Source organism: Manacus candei, unplaced genomic scaffold, assembly GCF_025592945.1.
Source record: "Manacus candei isolate 608988 ecotype Guabito, Panama unplaced genomic scaffold, ASM2559294v1 h1tg000095l, whole genome shotgun sequence".
NCBI lineage: Eukaryota > Metazoa > Chordata > Aves > Passeriformes > Pipridae > Manacus > Manacus candei.
Genome location: NW_026138143.1, coordinates 3730965 through 3753911, shown reverse-complemented (window position 1 = coordinate 3753911; position 22947 = coordinate 3730965). Strand labels below are relative to the sequence as shown.

Here is a 22947-nt window from a genome sequence, read left to right as displayed (position 1 = left end):
CTCTTCCTCCGACCCCTGCACTCCCCAACTCCCTCCTCATTTCTCTCTCTGCACGCCTGCAGCTCAGCTCCTTGTGCCCTGTCAGCGGCAGACTCACAAAATAAGGTGGTGGGGGAAAAATAACCCTTGGAGATTGAGCAGAGAGGGTGGCTGGGGCAGGCTAAAGGACAGGAGAGGCTGTTAGAGCCGTTGGGGGGTGACAGTTGTGCAGCTGCGGGAGAGTCCCCAGGTGAGTGGCTGCTCCAAGGCAGGGACAAGGTGGGCAGGTGGGCAGGGGGCTGGCGCTGCCTGTCTGCTCCTGGGTGGGCACCCACCTCAGGGGTGAGTGGCACCCAAGCCGATGTGCGATGGTGTGCTTGTCATGGAGAGTGCGTGTCAAACCACTGGGTGCACGAGCACCTGGGCGCTCCTCCAGGTTATGAACGGCACCCTGAGTAGATACTGTCGCCCCTGAACTGGTGTGTGCCTGTGCGTTTTCTCACTTATATATGTTTCTCTGTGTGTGTGTGTGCATGCAGGAAGGGGTCTTATACCTGCATGCATGCGGGTTCACCCAGGGCTCACCCAGGCCTGCTCATGGAGAGGGCCTGCACGGATGAGTGTCCACATGTGTAGTGGAGGTGTGTGTTGGCATGTTTGGGTGCCTGCAGAAGGATGAGTCTCTGCATGCACTTGTGAAAGCATACAGGCATGCATGTGCAAGCTGCAGTGTACCTCAGTGAGTGTTTTCCATCCATGATTTTCTGTATTTAATCCAGTTTCATAGAATTCAAGGGTAGGGAGCAGATGGTCCATCAGACTGCTATCTAGGAACACACAAGGATCCGCTGTCATACACAAGAACTTATGCACAGGGAACTATATGTCTGTATGCATGTATTTACACACAGGTGCATGTTAAAATCTCACAAGCTCTTGAGTATCTTCATATGTACATCTTCTATGTATATATGTCAATGAGGGTTTGTACTAAGATATAGAATATCTGTCTGCAAAGACTGTGCATATATGAACGTCAGTTTGACGTTGCATCCAGGTGTGCACCCAGGTCTGTTTTTATATCTGACCAGTTCAAGGAAGCAGTCTTGGTTGTAAAATGTGTAGTCAGAGGTGTAGCGTTTGCACATCCATGATGAAGTATGGATAGCAAAATGCCTTGTATCAAGGCTAGAGAAGCATCTTGTCCATAACATAGATAATGGAGAAAATATGCTGGCCTCTTCAGATTTTATCAGTATAATACTGACTGCATTACTGAGAGAATGGTATGTGAAAATTATATTTAAAAGTATAGATGTCATGTGTATCTTCACATGTCCGTCTCACACAGCTACTATTCCACACTAATGTGTATCTCTATATTTGCATACAACAGCAAGTGTCTGTTCTGCAGTGCTTTTGTTCGTCACCTGAGCCTGTATGACTGCATATTTTTAGTTGGGGAGCGTGTGTAGGACCATTGGGATGTATAGGCCATTATCACATGTGTGGTTTATGTTTTGCAGATCTAGCCTTGCAACACTTTGATTGTCATTGCTCAGTGACAGAAGGTAACACTGAAAGACATGTTCTTTTGCTAAAGATTTCCTACTAATATGCCATATTTCCATCTGTTAGTTTCCTCTAGATTCAACAGTAGTATCATCTCCTCAGTCTTTAAAAGACAGAAATTAATGCCATGCTCTGTCTCACTACCCGGGTTAAGGGATCTGAAGAAAGCCTGCGTTTAAAGTTTTATTTCTTAAAAATATTTTTAGATCAGTGTTTAGATTAGAGTTCTCACATTGACCACTATGCCTCAATCTGTGATCTGAAGGGAACAGCTTTGATGGGAATATCAGGATAGTTCAAACTCTGGACATATTTGCTTGTTGACTTGTCAGATAACAGTGCCAGTGGAGGTCACATTCATGATGGCACTTTCATTTTACCCAAGATGAAGCCCCCCATCTTAACCAAGAACTAGGGAAACTGAGGCTCCTGATGCAGTGATAACATTTATTGTTCAGTCAAGCTTCATTTGGAAACAGAAGTCAAACTTAATCCACATATGTATCTTAACTGAAATTGTTGTCCTGCCCAGTTCACAGTTAATTATCTACTGGAAAAAAAAAAAAAGAAAAGAAAAAAGAAGGACATTGTTTATTAATGACAGAGTAATGAATGTATCAGGATTTAGTTTGGGAGATTAGTTATGGGGCACAAGTATGTCATTGCTTTTCGTGTATCCCAGCAGACAGGAGGGTTGATTTGATGTTATCAGAGTGGAAGCTCTTTAATCAATATTTTTCTGAAATGGTCCAGTGTTACAGCAGTTGTCATCCCATCAAGGTCCCTGTAGCTACTCTAAAGAATTATAAGCTTGTAAACTGTTGAGGCCAAAAGTTTTGAACACCCTAGGAAATTAAGAAAGTAAATTTTGTTCTGTTTCTTGTTCTTGGCAAATAAGTTGTATATTGCTCCACAGAATTCCCACATGGGGTATTAACTGCCATTGCTGTAGGAGCTTCAGTTGAGTTAATTCTAGGGGAATCAGAAGGCAGTGATGTTCTGAAAACCATATAAATCAGTTCTGCACGTCACACAGTTTTTTAAAAAACTGTTAAATGTGCTTCATATTTTAATGTTTCCCATAATTACAGGGAAATGGCAAGCAAGAAGAAAGAAGTCCCACTCCAGGTATAAATCTTAATTGCTTAAACTATTTGAGAGAGGAAGAGATGTTTTTTCTCCATTTAAAGATGCTAAAATATCAGTTAATTTTATTTCAGATCATAATAACCAATCAAGACCAGTGGGATGAAATGCTGCAGACGAATGGTATAGTAGGTACTAACAGTTGCTATTTTCTGTTTAGTATCTCATGGAAATATGTACAGTTTTTCATACTTATATATCACCTTTAATAGATACTCATAATGAACCAAGATGACTAGTGCCCTATTATCTTTTAAAGAAAGGCTATATGAATATATATTTATAAATGTATAGCAAAGAATCATTTCCAATATGGTATTGGCTATGGTAGGGGGTTGGAAACTTCCATGGAAGTTTTTCCCTAAAATTTTGCACAGACTAAATTAATACTCCTGCATTCTTGAGAGTGCATGTTCTATGATGCATATTATTCCCAGTTTTCAGTTCAGTTAGTCCAAAAACAATGTCTCCTAGGAATTGTATTTGGGTAGGAGGAACAAATATGTAATAGGATCATATCTACAGAGGGTTAGTAATGGGAAAGAAATGATTTGCACAGGTCAGGGAGGTAAAAGTCTTGCAGAAAAAAGACCTAGATAAGAATGAAAAGCAACAGTGAGAAAATAAAAAGAGCAGCTAAAAGGAAAAGGAATGTGAGACAAAAGATGTTGTTCAAATTAATAATCTCAAATAGTCTCAAAAGTAAGTTTTCTATGTAAAAAGTAATTGAAATAAAAGAGGAAACCCTAATGTATGCACTGAGTACCTTGACTTATTCATGATGCATTCATTGACTAGAAGAGGACTGAAAGATACACAAAAATGCCTCCCCAGTGCTGCTGCAATCTAAACATAAATGTGCCTCATTTTATAAGTTCCACAAGTCAGCTGTTTGTAATTCCAAACTATTACATTTTAGTAATAGATGTGTATCAAGCTTGGTGTGGTCCTTGCAAAGCTGTGATGAATGTATTGAGAAAACTGAAGAATGATTTTAGTGAAGACAATGTGTTACATTTTGCCGTGGTAAGGATGTAAATTTTGTGTGGGACTTTATTAACATTTTAATTTAAATATATCTTCTTATCTGCATATACAGAGCTTTCATTTTACTGTCTTTATGATGAGTTGTCATAATTTTGGCCTGCTTGCCTCTTCTTCTGCAGGTCTCCTCATATGACTTTGTCTAGAAGTAGATTAAAAATGGAATAAATATGTAAGAAGTTATAATAAAATGAAGATGATATCCCAAAACTTTTGTTTTTCTTGATGAGATTGCAGAAATATTCAAAAGCCAGCCTATATGATTTTTAGTTTTATATTATGGATTATCACATTTAAAATTCTTGTGTCCCTGAAAAACTGTTGCATTTTTTTATCTCAAATATTCCCTTGTATTTCATTTTTAAGAGAACAAAAAAGGGGAAAATTAAAAATAAATTATCACTGAACTGTAGTAGTAAAAATACCTATTTACACTAGTAAGTATATATATACTTCTTCCTTTATGTATGTTATTATAACCTACATGAGAAAATAGTATCAAGAGAAGACATTATTCCATGATTGATTGCTGTAATATTGAGAAGACAATCCCATGTTACCAAAAAAGTTCTTTCTTCATCACCATAAGGACTGTTACTTGTATTTAGGACTGCAGTTTGAGTTTGTAACACCAAAGCATGTAGGAATGGGGTTTTTTGGGGGGCAAAAAGGTTTACACATATCTATCTATCTGTATGTATATATATATATATATGCATACACACTTTTGTAAGCAAATAATCTTTTTTGTCTGACTTCAGGCAGAGGCTGACAGCATTGAAACTCTGAAACCATTTCGAAAAAACTGTGAACCTGTGTTTCTTTTTTGTGTTGTAAGTACATCACATCAGTTTCTTTTAATGTGCTGCCTACTTTTGCCTTAACTTTTCAAGATTTCAAAATAGATGTGAAGAAGTATAAATTCTCTATTTACATTTTACAGTATGTAGAATGGTACCATCAGATATTGTTTACTTGAGCTGTCTCCCATCCCCAAATCTGGTGGCTCTTGAGCACATTTTTGTTGTGGCTGTTGCACATACAGCCACAGAAGAGCTATGGAAGACACTGTTTTGGTAGTTACTTAGTGAGAAATCCATGTAAGTTTTCCAGGTTTGCATCACATAAAGTGCCTACATGTGGTTACACTGGAGATGATTATTTTATGCACATTTTCCATCAGGGAAATAGAATTTACAATTCCTGTTGCTATAAAGTTTTTAAGATAACAAATAAAAATGTGTTTGTAACACTTGCGGAACTGCAGCAATTAATCATATATTTACGATTTCTCACTGATGGACACAGATAGACTGTTGTCCTAGGACACCACCATGTAATACTGCTCACTTAGGAAGTGGTGGGTTTTTTTCACTTGAAGGTATCAGGATTTGAATTCCCATAACTAGGGACCACAAACAACAATACTTTCAGGACACTTTCAGGTCTGAATCTGAATGCTGCCTAGAGAAGTTAGTAGTATCTTTGGTCACCATTAGTTAGCTTCGTTATTGCACACCTAAACATGGTAGAACACGCTCTGGAATCGAATGCAAAAAAAAAAAAGACGACAGAAAACTCCATGTTATACAAATTACAAGCTAGTAGAATCCATATTTGCATTTGCTTCGAAATGTACTGTTAATGGTGAGCCTTGAAAAAAAATGTGGAAAATTAGGTAGAGAAAGAAGTAAGGAATTAAAAGCAGGTTAATTCTGAACTAATAGAGACAATAGTAGCTTTGGTATTCCTTCATGGAAATAGGAAGTAGTCCTGTATCTGGAAAAATTAACAAGATATAACATGTTTCAAAAGCTGAAGTAAATGTGTAAACTAAGAGATGAAAACTCACTGAAAGTGTTATTTTCTCTTTTACAGAATGGCAAAATTATTGATATAGTGAGAGGTGTAAATGCTCCTCTTATAATTAAGAAAGTAACAGATCTAGTGGAAGAAGAGAGGCAAATTGCAGCTGGAGAGAAGGAACGCACCGAGGTACTCACAAACCAGATACTTACATATATTTGTGTGATAGTGTTTTAAGTAATGTTTAATTTTTTGTATTTCTGTCTTAACAGTAAAGTGATATATGTGACAGGCTTTTTTTGCAGAAATTTCATAAAATTATCTGCGTTCCAAGAGACTCCTTAAGATCACAGGCGGTGACACTTTCACTAGATCGGGTTGTTCAAAACTGTGGGGACTGCTCTGTACTTAAAGAATCCAGTTTGCTACAAAAGCCAAAGGACTTTCAACAAGTTTATTCCATCACCTTTCACTCCTGACTTCCAGATGACATGAGGACATAAGGACAGCTTAGTCTGACTTCAATAGCCTACACTGCAAACAAATCTACAGTTGGAATTTATAGTAATAGCAGAATTAATCCTCCCTTGCTGGATATTCTCTCCAGAAAAAAATATCCATTATGGCTTAAAAACTTAAGAAATTTACAGATTAGACTATTAATGCAAGAAATTGAGAAATGGACAAAATGTCACTAGCACATAGAGGTTTCAGTAATCTTTTTTTCTTTCGGGGATGAATATTTTTAATATATAACTAGTAACTGCATCATATGAAACAGACATGAGAAAGTTATGTCTCATTGCTTGTTTTGAGTGAAAAAGATAAAAAAACTCCACTTACAGTAAAAAGAGACTCTTAACAAACTGCAGCTCAAGGAAAATCAGACTGACCTAAGGTCTTTCTTAGACTTGCTTGTTTTCCACAGTACAAAATCCATTCTTAAATTAAGATAGAAGTGTTGTAAAGATCTGACAGCTGTGTTTGGTGACTTTACCTTTTAATGGTGGTGTACTTTTGCTCTATTTGCAATTACCTTAGGTAGTTGAACTTGTTTTTCTAGAAGAAGAATCATCAGAAGAGACTATTGAGGAGACTGCAGAGGAGGGTAAATATATTTGATTTATTTTAGAAATGTTAAGAGGAAGAAAGAGAACAAATGTCTTTTGATTAAGAATTGTCTGTGTCAAGCACTAATAGACCTTCCTTTGGTTGAGTTAATATGAGACACTATGATTCAACTTTTTTCAGTAAGGAATTAATACATTGGACTGTCATCATTGATATTTTCACCCTCACACTGGGAACCTTCAGACTTTAGATAGAAGTGATACATGCCAGGGAACTTTTCCATGTAAAATTAGGGCCTGAAAGTCACTTCTACACAGTCCCTGTGTTGGCTATGTACTTTTGTTGAGGTGGAATACTATGATGGGGTCAACCTGAGAGGACTGAAAGAGTTAATCTGTGAAGCAATGGCATGCTTTGTATCTCAAATTATTTCAATTAACTCTTTCACCAGACTAGATTTAAGAGCAGACTTATGTAAGAGCAAAAATCCACAGTATAGCATGATAAGCTTCAAAAACAAATGAAAAAAAAGCACCATCCTGTTTGCAAGTCCCCTGTCTGTGATTTATCTCAGGCTTCTCATGAGCTGAGGCCTAAATCTTTTCTAGTTTTATTGTTATCTGTGGCTATTGAATGTTCCTACACCTTCATATATGCACAGAATGCCATTCTTCAATGTTGAGTTGGAATAAACCCCTCCCTCATCTCTTTCTTGATCTTGGTTGTGTTTTTTTTTCCTGTGAGAAGGCATTAGGTTAGAGACATGGATTAAGATGTGTCCCTTCTCCTTCCTCTTCATGCCTTCTTTATTGTATGGTTCAAGTGACATATCCCTGACCTTAGCTTTAGCCAATATTCTTCCTCATAAACCCTGTGAGACCTAGTAGTACAGTATTATCATTTAGCAAGTATCTACAAGCTTCACACTAATCCACAAAACCTAAATGTGATACAAAATCAGAGAACAGAGCTTTCAGCTCAGGTTCAGCTTCAAGTCAGGGGATCTCTCAGAAACTGTAATATATTAACATATTATATTGGGGTAACATTTTCGTTAACACATGCATGTGCCTATAAGTGTTTTCTAGTACTGGAAACAAGTAGCAGTTTCCATTAGCTGCTATTTCCATTAGCACTATCATTAAGTTCTTCTACAGTGTTCAGAATGGGATTGAGGTACATTCTAATGCTTAAGGTTCTGCAAAGATGATGCAGTGTATATTCCCTTCTGATCATTTTCAAGGATCTGTATGCTATGGATGTTGCAACAGTCTGTCTGTACTGTTACAGCAAGGAACACCTTATTTTAAACATTAGATTATACTAGCAAGAATGTGTGACCAACACTTATTAATTGCAAATTACTTCAGCATTCACAATGCCAAGGAATCAAACATATTCTATGACAAGAATTGTATATTTTACGGGGAATCTCCAATATTTGTACAGATTTTCACTTAGTGAATTTCCTTAGTAATAGTAATTCCTTTCACATTTCTACTCTTGTACATACAGAACTCCCTAGACAAAGCGTCCATCTTAAGCTGAAATTTTTTCACCATAGCTACCTGCATGTGAACCATTTCTCCCCAATATTAACCCCCCAAAAATGTGGTTCATCAGGAATGTGAATTCCAGGGATAGCCAAGGGTGGCCCTGCACTCCAAGACATGCTTTAAGTGCTGGAGTCAATTTTTGGAAACACTGTTTGGCCATCTCAATATTAAAAGGGAGAATTATTTAGAGAAACCCCCTTGTAAGTAATGAAGCATTTTGTTGTGTATTTATTTTGATGAATGTATTAATTAACATATTACTCTTTTTTCCCTTTTCTAGAAGAAGAAATACTCAGATATTCTGTTGGAATTATAAAACCTAATGACGTCCTAGAGGGACGTGTAGAAGAAATTAAAAAAAAGGTAGACAGAATTTTAAAATATTAATTCATCCTATTTATTTAAGAGGCATAGTAGCAAGATGTAAGACTAAGTAGATCCTAATTTATGCCCAGGCTTTAGAACAAGATCTGTTAATGTTTCTCTGGTAAGGTTGATAAAAGGACAATAATTTTGACCTGAAATAATATGGTATTCAAATTTATACTATTATTTTAATATTTTATGCCAGTAGATTAGGTAAAATATTGACTCACACTGATTCTGTTACCAAAAAAATGCCTTATAACACTGCATATCAAGATAAACTCATACAAATTTTAAAAAGTGACCTTTGAATGAAAGGAAATCAGAGTGCTATATAGTTTGTTTCTGCAATTACTCTACTGTAGCCAGAAAATAAGGTCAGAAAAAACCCAAAATACCCCCCAGAAAACAGGCAGTGCTTGAAAATTATTTAGCTGGGGCTGAAGAGCTGTTACTTGGCTTATGAGGTGTGCACCTATGCTGTTTCCACAGTCAGTCTTGTCGAGGCAGTCTGGAAACACTCTGCAGCATCATAGGGGCTTTTAAAGAGCAGAGTGCCAGTAAGCAGATTAATATTAGCATATGATCAGTATTGGGGCTGGACAATGCCTTTGTTATTAAAATATCAGTATATGGTACAAATCTCATACCAGTGGACTATGAATTTGACACAGGTCATATAAACATATATCACTTACATATACTTGAATTTAGTGCAGTAATGTAGCTTAAAAGAGAATATATTAAAACAGATTTAATTTTTCTTTATTTTTAATTTTTCTTTATTTGCTCTTTCTGAAGCCAAGTAGTTTAGCCTGATAAAACTGATCACATCTACATGACTACCTTGATTATAACAGAGTTTATAATGAAATTTTTAGAAGTATTTGCATATTAACCAGTCACAATGGGCAAAAGGAGTTTATTCGGTGTGAAATAAAAGGGATTATTAACTACTGAATGAATGTACTCCATACATTGAACTGCACTATAATTTTCAAAAACATTAATTTATGAGTATTGTAATGCTGAATTTAGTGAAGTGCTTTGAAACGCTGGAAGTTCAGTTTAGGCAAAGATAGCCATTATATTTTGAATACAACAGCAATACATTTTGAATTTCAGGGAATTTTAAACTTAAGATAACTTTCAAAATCAATCTTTAGATTTACAATAACATACATTTTGTATATACCCATTTTCAAATGCCACTGAGTAATAACTGAATAATTGCAGATTAAAGATGCAGGATTTACCATTAAAGCAGCAGAGGAGAAAGTGCTAACTGAAGAGCAAATCAGAGTGTTCTATGCCCGGAATAAAGATCAGGTAAAAGTAAACTAAAAACTTAAATGAAAGGAGAGGGTAAAACATATCACTGTAACTAGATGTGGTTGCAAATCTCTGTACTGTAATTTTTTAGTATGTCAAAAAACTGAATTAATGTAGATTTAGTTCACAAAAAATTTTCTTCAGTCTTGTCATTCACATTTTAACCTGTAACAACATAGTACTTGCTTAAAGTAGTTCCAGGACTTCCTTTATCTCAATTAATTTTGTTTTAGACATCTGATAATGTTGTCTCAAATGATTGATCAAAAAACTTCACAAACAATCTAACCGGGTTCTGACTAATGTATGTGAATGCCAGTTTTGAATAGGAATTTATGAGTTACTTTGAAAGGATGATTGTCTCATTTCTGATTATAAACTCAGAGTTCCTGCAATTCATGATGGAAAATTATGTTTTTTAGCCTGACTTTGAAGAATTTGTTCAATTCATGATGAGTGGACCATGCCACGTTTTGGTATTCACTAAAAAAAAAGACACTGCTGCCATTCCTCACTGGAAAGAACTACATGAAACACATGACAGTATGTCTGATACGTCTGAGTCAGAGAGGTAACTAACAGTGAGAATGTGTATATGTGATTCAGTTACAGTGTCCAGAGCACACCACAAATCAAGGTATGTTCTTCAGATGCAGATGTGCCCATGTGCGAAGGGTTCAGGGAGTAGGCAGAGTTCTTCACCTGGTCCTTCACAGGACCACCACTAGAGATGCAACTTCAGAAACTCCATACATCCTAGTTAAAGATGACAAGAAAATGTCTTCGATCTCTTTGAACTAGCCTTGAATGGATTCTCAGACCAGTGGGAGTAATGCTACACTTCAAAAATGATGTAGTCCATGCAATTCTACTTCATACTCATTCACCCAGACAAAGTGACTGCCAGCACTGCCGACTGAAGGTTGCACTTCTGCCCATGTTCACTCCTTTGTATCCTGGGAAGCTGTATATGTGGCTCAGAGGAGACCAGGGGACACCTAAGGCATGTTGTTCTCCCTGTGAACATTGCAAAAGCCATCAGAGAAGGGGTAGGGTACTGGGGTTTGTGTCCCCACTCTGCTCCATGACACATAAAACATTGTAAGGATTAATTGTTCACAACCATGGTATCTTGAAATGTCTGTTTTTCTTCTGTACCGAGAGTTTGTAGAGAAAGAGGATGATAGTTGTATACACAGCTTCAGACAATAGAGTGTTCACAAAAATTCAAATATCAAATCAAGTTTTACATTTAGACAAGAGACTTACTTAAAGTAACAGGAACTTAAATACTTTGTCCAAGAAACAATTTATCATAATGATTGATATTTTTGTTGATGACTGCTGTATCTCTTTCTGCATTAATTTAGTACAACTGAGGAATACTGCATTTTATGTAAGTGGCCAAGAAGGACTTTATTTACATAGCTATATAAACCTTAGACATACAGGTAAGTAACAATGAGAAGTATCTCTGTTACAGACAATTCTGTATTGCTACCATTTTTATGATCATGCTGCACACAAATAAAGCACAAGCCTTTTATTGATCATTTATTATACACTGTACCCTTGCCAGTAGTAATTCTTTCTCATGAAACAGAGGGACTTTCTTGAATAAGCTAGAGGGAAATTACTAAAGCTATGTGACTGAGATTTCTCTTTCAGAGCACACGAGGCACATGAGGCACTTTTTGAGAAAATTAGTAATTGTCTTCTCAGAAACATTATTTTGCTCATGAATCTGAATTTAATGAAAGCTTAGTTTTGCATTCTAATGTTTCACTAAATTTTAACATACAAATACAACTTCAAGAAGCCAGCTTATTAACACTACGCATGCAGTGACTTAAAAACTGTATTACTTCATGTTTCATTAGTGGGCTAGCACTTGTGGAAGCTGAGAGTCTAGTAAATCTATGTGACGTGCAAGACAGTATCGAAGATGCCAGCAGACAACTTGGCTTCTTTTTCCCAAATTTTCATATACATCAAACGGAACAACAAGCTGAAAAGACTTTGGCCATAATTAGACCTACTCTCTTAAAGGAAAGACGAGGTAAGTGTTAATAACTGTATTTTGTATCTAGGGTATATAAGTAGTCTCATATTTTGAATTTTGAATTAAAAATTTTAACTCGATTAATGAAATGTTTTTAGGTTATATTGTCTCCCCAGAATTAGGCCAACAGAAATTTTTGTCTGGAATGAAGTTATATGGTTAATGTTTTTCATATATTGAGGATGTAAATGTCAATGCTATTTTGTTCCCTTGGTTGATTTTTCAAGAAAGTCTGTAGATTGTACATTTGGATGGAATAATTGTAGAAGACATCTCAGATAAGCTAGTATTTTCAAATGTTGTAGAGGGGACCATATTTCCCACCATAATAAAGTAGCTGATATTCTTGAATGGCAGCTCCAAGATAAATCAATGGCAAGGTGAAAAAGATCCAGTCTAAGATATTCTATGCTGCATAATGTGGTGTTGCTCAAGGGCAGGTCTAAACAGAAAACATTTTTACAGATTAAATAAAAAAATCTACCCCATTAACATGAACCTTCATCCAAACAAGTTTACTTTTCAATCATATATTTGCATTTCTTCCTAGATTTCAGAAAACACTTATTTCTAACTTGAGAATCTCTGTACTTGAAATAACCTATACACAGGATCTGAAAGACTACAATTTTGATCTTTCCTTGGGTATTTATATTCTTGATGGTTGTCTAGTATGTTGCTTAGAGCAGCAGTTCTGCAGGTAATTACATCGTCTGTAGGTAATTACAGAGTTATTTTGACTTGTGCCAAATACTGCTTACTTACCCATGTGGTCTTGTAAGGCTTAGTTAAATAAACATTCACCTATTCAAGTTCCTTAGAGCTTCTTTTGGTCATAGCAATGTATATCATATTCCTCAGTCAGTAATTCCTAATGAGGTTTTGGAAGTAAGAGAAAACCTTAAGAAGATGAGGATCAGCTTTCTGAGTGTTCAGGCAATTCCTGAAGCGCAATAACATTTGCTTTATATTAGTTTTCTGTTCTTTAGTTAGGAAATTAATTCACCTGTAAAAATTTAACATTATCATTGAAAAGTCCATGTCATTTCTCTGCAAGTGTGCGAAGTAATGCATGGATAGCCCTTTAGCATTATTTCAATATATTTAACAGATTCTATCATACAAAGGATAAAGGATGATGGCTTCAAAATAGCAATGCAGAAAGAAATAATCCTATCTGAAGAACAAGTGCGTACATTTTACAGTGAGCATGTAAATGAAGACTACTTCCCAGTCCTTCTAGAGCAAATGACCAGGTATATTGAATGAAAAATGAGCATGTGGATCTACAGATAAGACTGAAATTTTCACAATTAATAATTGTAGAATCACAGAATCAGAAAATGGCTCAGGTTGGAAAGGACCTTTAAAGTTATCTAGCTCCAACCTCCTGCCATGAGCAGGGACACCTTCTACTAGACCAGGTTTCTCAGAGTCCCATCCAAATTGCCCTTGAACACTTCCTGGATAATACATGGCTATAAGATAGACATGTATGTAAAGGTTTAGTAAAAGTCAAAACAGGATCAGATGACTGCAGATAATGAGATAATTCCCAGGTATAACAAATAAATAAAAAAAATGAGGCTTTCAAAAATTGCCAGCTACTCCATAACTTCATATGTATGATGTCAAAGTCAGCAGCCAAGTCCATTGGTTTGGGTGAAACCAGTTTAGCTCTGCTCTGAAAGGTTGCATTTAGGTTGTCTAGAGGCGAGCTCTGAAATCTTTAACCAGGCTGTGTGTTGGATACCTTGGGGAGGAGAAATGAATCATGTCTGGATATTCCATTCATATGAAGTTAGGATATGGCTGGGGCATGAGCAGTGTTTCTACATCTTGCTGTTGTGATAAAACTCAGTTCCTTTGCAATTTAAATTCATGTTTAAGCCTCGTAAGGTTTTATCAGACTGTAGTTGTTTAAACAGAGATCAGTTTTAAAGTCCTCTAATACTAGGGCTCATTTTCCTAGCCTGGACTATATGTAATCAAATTACTTTGAAAAGTACTGGGAGTTTAATTTTTTTTTTAATGTTAGTTTTCCCATTTTACAGTGGTCCAACTCTTGTATTGGCTCTAACACGTGAAAACGCTGTATCACACTGGAGAAGTTTACTGGGCCCAAAGACCCTTGAAGAGGCTTGCAAAGAAAATCCAGACAGGTATAAGCCACAATAGTAAAACATCATTCACAGTTTCCAATTTACTTTCATATTTCTCATCTCAATCAATACAACATTCCAACTGGTGTAACTATAGTGCCATCATCTGGAAACTGATATGCATTTCTGCAATTTGTTAAGCTTTTCTTGGAAGTAGGAGTGTATTACACATAGAAACTATGGCATCTTTTGAGAAATAATGGATGGTAAGAATAATAAAAAGTTGAGTTTAAAAAAGGGGTATTGAAGTGAAAGGGGATCTCTTGAATCAGAGAAAAAATGTTGGTAAAACCTATTCTTTATAGTGTTTTTTTTCCTGAAATACCATTATTTCTTGGAACAAATGATTTTTCTCTTGGCTTAATGAAAGTTTTGCATCAGTAGCGTATTTTATTTCTGACTTAAGTTTGTCCTACACATTTTATAAACGGACATCTTAGTTCTACCTATTTATCATATTGTTCTAAGAAAGTGCTGTGGTATCATCTTACCTGTTGCTGATAGAAGTGCTGTCTCATTAAGAAAGAATTGGTATTTCTTGGAAATATAACAAGATGAGAGTTGGGGGGAAGGCATTCAGATTTCAGATTGTCAGATCAACACTAATTTATATATTATAATATATAATAATATAATATAATTAAATAATGTATATATTTATATTCATTCGCTCAAAGCTAATTATAATTCATTGCTCAATTCATAGCTATTCCTTTAAGTAACTTCACTCTTTTAATGACTCTTAGTTTGCGTGCACAATATGCAGTCGACAATGTACCTATTAATCAGCTGCACGGCAGTTCTACACCTGATGACGCTCAGAAGGAATTAGAGTTTTTCTTCCCTCAGGAACAAACTTTTGCGTTAATCAAACCTGAGGCTGTTAAGACTCATAAAGGTAAGTCATTTAGAAAGTATGGGCTATGGCTACTGATGCAGACATTTCTACAAAATATTAGCAACGTACGCTGCAGTAAATCACATCAAATGCATTCTTTTGACTCTCTGGAATGTATTTTCTGTGCAAAGAAATAATTTTACGGGGCTTGCATGATTCAGGTCGAGATCTCAAATGTGAAAGTTCCTTTACTTAAGCTGCCTATAGGTCTTTCTTCACAAGAATAATGGTGAATTGGAGAAAGAGAGTTCTTAGATAAGTTAAACTGTTGAAAGGCTAGCTGCCTAGCATCCTTTTAAGTCAAAGGAGAGAGACTTTCCAAAGTTATGTTACTTACTTCAGACATTTACCTCTACTGACTCAAAAGGGGTCATTGCTCAGTTAGATTCATTCCTATTCTTGGTTTAACTTGCCATTAGAAAAGGGGAATACGGAGGAAACATCAAAGTAAAAAGTAAAAAGAGCACCATGTACGATTTGGAATCTTGTCTTAAAGATTTTTGAAGCCACTTTTAAAAAATCCTATATCCAGAGCCTCTTCTGAACATTATTCTTTTCTATTCTATTTAAAATAAAATTCAATAGTCTTTCTAATGCTAATTCATCATTGCCTTTTGTGAGTCTTTCTTCCTCTCTTGTAACAATCCAGATTGATTCTGGCAGGCCAGCTGGTACTTGATATAGCATAACAACTACAGTCCACGTTTTATCCAGTGTGAGAACAGTGAATGCTATTGGTATAGTTCATAACAGTCTGGGTTTAACACCTTCATCGAGATGGGCAATGTGATTACAATGGTTTCTATACATTTTATAGGACTGTTGAAGTGTTTATTATGTTGTCCATGGGTGTTTGATACTGTAACAAGAATTTTAATAGATACTGGTGACTTTTTTAAAAAAAGACATCTAGTATTTTCTGAAACTTTTGAAGTTTGGGTGTGTTGGGAGTTTTTTGCATCTAAACCATTTCAATTGAAAATGAGCTTGTTTGTTATTCTCCTAGATGACATTATGAAACAAGTTAAAGAGGCTGGATTTAGCATCTCAAAGATAAAAGAAGAAGCTTTAACTCGTGAAATGGCTGCACAGTTTTACAAGGATCATGAAGGAAAACCCTTTTATGAACAGTTAGTGTCTTGTATGACTGAGTAAGTATTTTCTTTTACAGTACTGAGGTATGTAAGTAGACATCACACTTTGAATTTATAGTGTCAACAAAACATGCTACACCATAAGTGGTATAAGGATTTTACACTCTGTCACTCTTTCTGTCAAGTTTAGAGGCTTCTAGCACAGAGTGCTCTTACTTTGAAAGGAAGATTTAAAATTCTTTCCAAACTTATGTGTAGTGACTATTATTTTGGATTTTTTTTCTCAAAAAATGAACTGCTTTCCAATGGAATCCTTGTTCTTCCCATGCAGGACAAAATATCTTTCTCACAATATTGCTAGTATAGCTGTTGATAAAACAGTATGTATTGTCTTGCTTCAGAAATTTTTGGGTGAGAATATTTTTGGACAAAAAGTCCAAATCTAAATACCTGCTCATCATAATCTTTTTGGCTTTCAAATATGGAATATTGTCTTAAACAAAACACTCAGTAACAAATATTAATACTTAAACAGTTTAACAAAATTCAGATAGTGCAATGCTTATCATAAACCTTCATGGTACCTCTGAAGCCAAAGCTAAGTCTGCTTCTCAGAATAAAGAGCTCTCTTATACTGATTTTACAGGGGTCCATCAGTGATAATGGTCTTATCAAAGGAAAATGCTGTGGAAGAGTGGAGGAAACTAATGGGTCCAGCTGATCCAGAAGAGGCAAAGAAGATCTGTCCTCAGTCGATTCGAGCTCAGTTTGCACATGATATTTTGTCTAATGCTGTCCATGGATCATCTAATAGAGAACATGCACTGAAAAGCATTGAGTTCGCATTTGGAGAGATTGGTACACACTAAACAATTAAGATGCAATCTCTGGAAATTGATGTTCATTTCCTTAGATGCATTTATCTACCTAACATTCTATACTTAAGACTATATAAATACACATATTTTCCTTCATACTTCAATTGTAATCAGGCAGCTTTTTATTATCAGCTTTTCCATATTGCAAAGCATATTGATGTAACAAGTAGTGCCTGCTAGAAGTTTGACATTAGTAATGATTTCTTTATGTATGCTTAGTAGAGTGTTGTTGGGGTTTTTGGGGTTTTTTGTCACTTTAACAGATTTATGCCTTTCCAATAGTTTCAGGATTCTAAGGTGTTTTGTATGTAGCTACTTTAAAAAGAACAGGGTCAAGGAAGGTGATTAAAACACTATCAATGACACATCCGTTGTGTCAAGCCCTACAGTTCTAACTGTGAGCCAAATGGGGCTCCTGGGCTCATTGGCCAACTGTATGTGTATGCATCCCTGGTGAGGCTGCTCTGGGCTATCAAGGCCTGTTGGTTCCCTCAGGGCCCTGAAAAACATTTACACTGTTTATTTATCCTTTCCCTAAATATCTTCTAACAATTACTGTAGCAGGTTGGATAATAAAGCAGAAGGCCCTTTCCAGCCCATTTACTTAATTCAAATTTATCAAAGGAACTAAAATATAAAGCCAGCCCTTACATAACAGCTATTCTTGATATATGCCTCTTTGCCAAACTAGTGAATTCATATCCTGTCCAGCCTAACTTGGCTGGCCTCCATAAAGAACACAAATATTATTCTGCAGCTGATATATTCTCACTTTTGCTGTCTGAGTCTGTTGAAAGCTGAGATACTAAAGAGCGGCATTAAATTAAAACAATTTACTTATGGCATTGATTATAAGTGCAAAGTCCAGAAATAATGAAGTCTTTCTCACACATTCTTTATTTTTCCTATTGTATTTAATACAATTAGCTGTTTTAAAGAGCTTCCTGACAAATATTTCTGTTGTGATGGGGCATTTGTTATTACAGACATTCCTCCTGCAGAATTTGGACTGAGCATTCTCCTGGTGACCTATTTTCACCTACAGCTACTTTACTGCCATAAACTCGGCTTGAGGCTACCTAGCCTGTAGGAAGCTGTGATTAGTGCAGAATTTATATGCCACTCAGTGAGGTGACTTCTGAGAAGCATAATTCAGGACTGCTGTATGTTCTTTGGCTTCTCTTTTATGCATTAAAACTGTTCTTCCTGGCTTTATTTCAGCACTCAAGGTCTTTTGTGGTGCTGGCATGTTGTACTTTAAACCAAGAAGCGGTCTCACTGAAGGCCTGAGTAGGACAATTTCAGATATATCATTCTGCTCATTTCCTGAGATCTTTCCTGGAGCTAATGGCTTCTCGATCAACGGGGCAAATACAATGTTGAAAGTTTAGATGGGTTTATTTTTTCACAGGAGCACAAATACTGAAAACAGCAAAATGTGGTTATGTCGAATTAAGAGTTCATGACACATCTGGTGGAGGTTCACAATCAAATAGTTTGGTAGGTTTCATACACAGGTTCTGAATACTGTGAATCATTTATTGCACTGGTCTGAGAAATTTCAGTTAGCTAGGGGGATACTGTAGCTTAACCTCTGCCTATTTAAATGTAACAAAATTTTATATACTGAGTTATTGCTTGTTTAACCATTATCCTTCATCCTCCATTACATCACTCCTAATCAACATAGCATTCTTGTCAGCTTCATTTCACTCTTGGATGCTGAAGGATTTAGTTTATTTGGGTTCATATACTTATGTGTGTCAATTATGAGCCCTGCTTGTGTTTAGTTAAAGCAATCCAGTAGATTACATTGAAATATTATGCATAGATTTATGGTAGTTTTTTGTTCATGTTGCCTAAGTATCCAAACCCATATTGAAATGTGGGAGCATTTGATTTATTATTGCTTATTTTCTTCTCCCAAATATGTCCTTGATCTTAATGTCTTTTAGCAGCTTTGGAAACAAGGAAGTTAACAGATACATCGCCAAACATCAAAAAATAACTGTTTCAGTCAGATGATGAAGAGATTCAGATTTGCAAAGCTTTTATATCTTTGAGAAGCAGTCTTTTGTAGAATTATCAAAATATATACTCAAAAGCATGGTAATCAAAATACTGTCAATATTTTAAGAAATAACTTCATCTCTTTAAAAGTTATTGCCCACATAATTTATACTACCATGCACTCTTTTTTGAAAATTATATTACTGTGACATTGATATGGATGTAATTTTTAAGAATTTGAACATTTGTGATGGGATTGGCAAGCATTTGATTTATAGAGTTGGGAGGAGCGTATTCCAACATAAACTCCATTGAATCTAAAAGATTAAAATCTTGCAATTAAATTTACACAATTCCACTGCCAACAAATCTTACAGAAAATCTGACTCTGTCCATTTATCTCATACCTAAATGCCAGTTCAAAAGAGAATGTGGCCTTCATGACTGTTTATTTAGAAAATATCTTGTGGTTCATCATAGAAATAGGTGGTGCAAAAATGTGATTAAAATTCTTCCAACACTAACAAAAGATAGCATAATCATTTTGTCCCAGCAGGAGAGAAATGGAACCACGGGGCATGTTTATTTGTACCACAGACCACATATTTCCTTGTTTGGGAACCTTAAGAAAATCATAATCTAACACTAAAGACTATATTAAAGATCCATTTCAGTTAGAATGATAAACAAGAGGGGGTTATAAATCTTAAAATACTGTTTAAGAAGAATAAGTGTGTCTGATTGTAGTGAGGTTTTGTACTGAATTACAGCATAAAAAATAAGGCATGTGGGGAAAAAGTTCTTTTCCCTGCCAAGAAGATGGAGTCAATCAGCTTGTGGTTGTGTACTGCTGCACTGCTTTTCCTTTGTTCTGACTGCTGAATGAGCTACACTGGCAAACCGGACCTTGCAAGTATCTAAATATCTGTTCACTTTGTCCACAGTTCTCTGTGAGCAAATGATCAGCTTTCTGATTATCTTGTTCAGAAGATACATACTGATGTGCTCTGAGTATCTACAAATTAAAGTTTTCATCACACTGTAACCACAAGGAATCAAAATACTGAAGGTGTTGATCTGTTTGGGGCATCTTTTGGTTGATCTGATGCATCCATTAACCTTGTATCTGGAATATAGACTGCCTGACATATTTAAGGGTCACTTTAGGGGTTTGATCCTCATCTAGAGAAAAGGAGTGTGCCCTCCCTTCCATATGTTTTTCTTCATGCTCGTTGCCACGCTGGTTTATCCACAAGCTTTTGGTCGCAATAGGAGCCAGTCTGATATTAATTGAATAATTTACTATTTACTGCATATCTAACAAGCCTCTGAATTTATTGCATATCTAACAAGCAAATTTGAAACCCTGTTTTACATTTCAATAAAGTTCTTGTTTAATTTCAGAGATGTTACAGGGAATATAGTGTCAGCAGTTGCAATTGAGTGTAGTTTTTCCAGAAAGCCTTGACCAGGTCTAATTAGAAGTAATGTACCTCTGTAGAAATTATTGATTTACAAGTTAATGGCTTTTTTTATTATTATAAAAGGAAACAAAATTTGAATGTTGGTTGACCCACATTGACATATTATATTTATTTACAAAATTATTGGAGCTGATGTGGTTTACCAGAAAAATCTGGTTGAGGAAACGTTTTCAGATATGCATTTACATTCAACTACTAAGCACAACCAAAAAGCATGTGTCAGTTTTGCATAATTGGAGTAAATATTTTTTCAGGTTCCATTCATTTGGAATATAGGTTACAATTCTGGATAAAATAATTTAAGAGCTGTTTGAGTATTTTGGACTGAAAATCTTCTTTTTATTTGCTTAGGAAGTATTTCTGTTGTATGCACCGAATGGACAAAAGTTGCAACACTGAATTGAAGTGACTAGGTCATTCAGGTCTTGGAGGGTGGTTTATGTTTTTTTTAAAAAATGTGTTTCATAAAAGAGTTTTGATTTGCATTTACAGTGAGCTTCTAAAATGGTGCCAATCATTCACAATTAGAGTAAATATTTTTTCAGGTTTCATTCTCTTGGAACTGAGGTTAGAACATTCAGTGAAAATACTGAATGGCACTTCTTACTGAACTAGGCACATGTGTGTGGGAGGTAGTAAGAAATGCACTAGAAGCATATGTTTGTTGTTCCAGGCAACTTTTGGTTTATATGGAAAGAATGCCAAGCCCCTCAGTAAGAAGACAGCTATAACACTGAGAAAAAAACATTTGACACTTCAACGATTTGGCCTGTTAATTTATCATCTTTAAGTAGGTACAGTAATTACTTTCATCCATCACCAAACTATTTGCCCGCTCCGCTAAATGAAGGTTTCATGACTCCGGTGCTGGGGTGCACTAACAAGAATGGCTATACCCGGGCATGGAGGTACATAACAAGAGGTGAATTGGACCTTTTGCCTCATGCTGGAGAGCGGAGTTGGTGAGTGGACCCTGTGGGAATCCATTTGCCTGTTCTAACAGGCCTCACTGATTTAACATGTACTTCACACTTTCACAAGCAAAGGAAAACTGGCTGTCGGGTGCGGAAGTTCTGGGCCAGGATTCATCTGGCATTTGAAGCCACAGGAAGTTAATAGTTGTAAAGGATTTTCAAAATGGAATGACTAGCATTAGTGCTGAATTGGGTTGACCTGTGGCTTCTTAAAATATAGGAAAAAAATGGATTTGGAAAAGCACACTACCTTACTCATTCATCTCTTGCACATCTCTTCTTTGTATTATGATACCCCTGCTTTTTGTTGTACTGCCTTTCCTTTTTGCATATTTTTACCATATAAGAATGAAAGTTAGTCAGCATAAAGCATACATAAAAGTGTCAAGAATTTAGAAACACCTGGCTTGGTGCATCAAAGTTTATTCCAGCATACTGGAATGGTCAACTTGCAGCAGGAATGGTGACAGTTCTCTGGAGAAAATAATTTTGACATTTTCTCCTCTGACGAAAAAAAAAGTTAGTTTGATTTTAATAGTTGTAAAATAATATGTAATGCTGCTATCAAGTCTAGGTAGCTGTTCCAAAAATTTCATTGAACAAACACCACACTTGAATATGTTCACAATAAAACTTGTTAAAGTGTAATATCATGACTTCGGTGTTTGTTATTTCAACATCTAATTGATAGGACTGTTGTTTGTTCTTTAATAGCTAACCATATACATATTTACTGGGGTACTTGAAATTGGAATCAATAGATAATCAAAGCTTAAGAACTCCTGCTACACAGTACATAAAACTATTCTAGAAGCTTTCCAATCATACTGAACTTTTAGATCCTGCTAACTTAAGTCAGTATTTCCAAACTTACCTAAATTAGTCACCTGCAGTGAAATTCTGTCTCCTTTGATTTCCATTTCAGTTTTTCCATTTCATTGTACAGGATTAAGATTTTTCCTATAGTCTATATTTAGGCACCTAAATTTGTGGTCTGTTTTTTTAAACATGTCAAACACACCCAATTCCCACTAAAGTCAACTGATGGTATGTATATATGCTCAGCATTCCTGGCAGCTGGAATGGATTTTGGATCTAATTCTGCAGGTGTTGCATGGAGATAAATTTCTGCACCTGCCCAGAATTGGTGGTAAGGCCACATTCAAATGCTGACCTTTGCATATTTTAACCCACTGCTCAAAGCTCAACCAATGACCATGTAGGTTGTTCTTCCCCCCCCTGAACTCACCTATCCTATTATTCCATTTTTATGTATGCCTCTTTGTTTTAAGCATTCTAGCTTGGCATCTATGTCTCCAGCTCGTGCTAGCATATATCAAGTATATAATTGCTGCCACCAAAATCACTCCTGCATATTCAGCCTTGAAATTCATGCATGTAAACTTCATTGCAATTCTTATAATAACAAAGATCAACATACTGACACAACAAATTGTATCTCCTTATGTTAATCTACACAGAACTCTTTTTTTTTCTGAGGTAGACCCTTTGT

The 22947-nt window shown here is 35.8% G+C and overlaps 1 protein-coding gene across 7 annotated transcripts; it reads left to right on the top strand.

Moving 5' to 3' along the window:
- The first annotated feature begins 181 nt into the window (after nucleotides 1-181).
- On the top strand, nucleotides 182-18466 carry NME8 (NME/NM23 family member 8). 7 transcript variants are annotated; one of them, XM_051768586.1, is made up of 17 exons: nucleotides 182-229; nucleotides 1506-1550; nucleotides 2643-2679; nucleotides 2772-2829; nucleotides 3617-3723; nucleotides 4503-4574; nucleotides 5620-5736; nucleotides 6589-6655; nucleotides 8458-8537; nucleotides 9777-9869; nucleotides 10295-10443; nucleotides 11753-11931; nucleotides 13046-13190; nucleotides 13989-14096; nucleotides 14843-14994; nucleotides 16001-16145; nucleotides 16735-18466. In XM_051768586.1, exons 3-17 carry the CDS (start codon nucleotides 2647-2649, stop codon nucleotides 16955-16957), a joined length of 1728 nt encoding a protein of 575 aa, XP_051624546.1. In that variant the 5' UTR covers nucleotides 182-229; nucleotides 1506-1550; nucleotides 2643-2646; the 3' UTR covers nucleotides 16958-18466. The 7 variants fall into 7 exon arrangements, with proteins under 7 accessions (XP_051624546.1, XP_051624545.1, XP_051624547.1 ...); XM_051768585.1 differs by having other exon boundaries at nucleotides 193-266; XM_051768587.1 differs by having other exon boundaries at nucleotides 197-258.
- Nucleotides 18467-22947: the final 4481 nt, after the last annotated feature.

Excerpts from the sequence above, each read along its gene's own strand:
- NME8 (XM_051768586.1), top strand. The coding sequence starts at position 2,647 with ATGGCAAGCAAGAAGAAAGAAGTCCCACTCCAG. Across the intron at positions 2,680-2,771 it reads AGAAAGAAGTCCCACTCCAG|ATCATAATAACCAATCAAGA; the intron begins GTATAAATCTTA and ends ATTTTATTTCAG. Across the intron at positions 13,191-13,988 it reads CTTCTAGAGCAAATGACCAG|TGGTCCAACTCTTGTATTGG; the intron begins GTATATTGAATG and ends CCCATTTTACAG.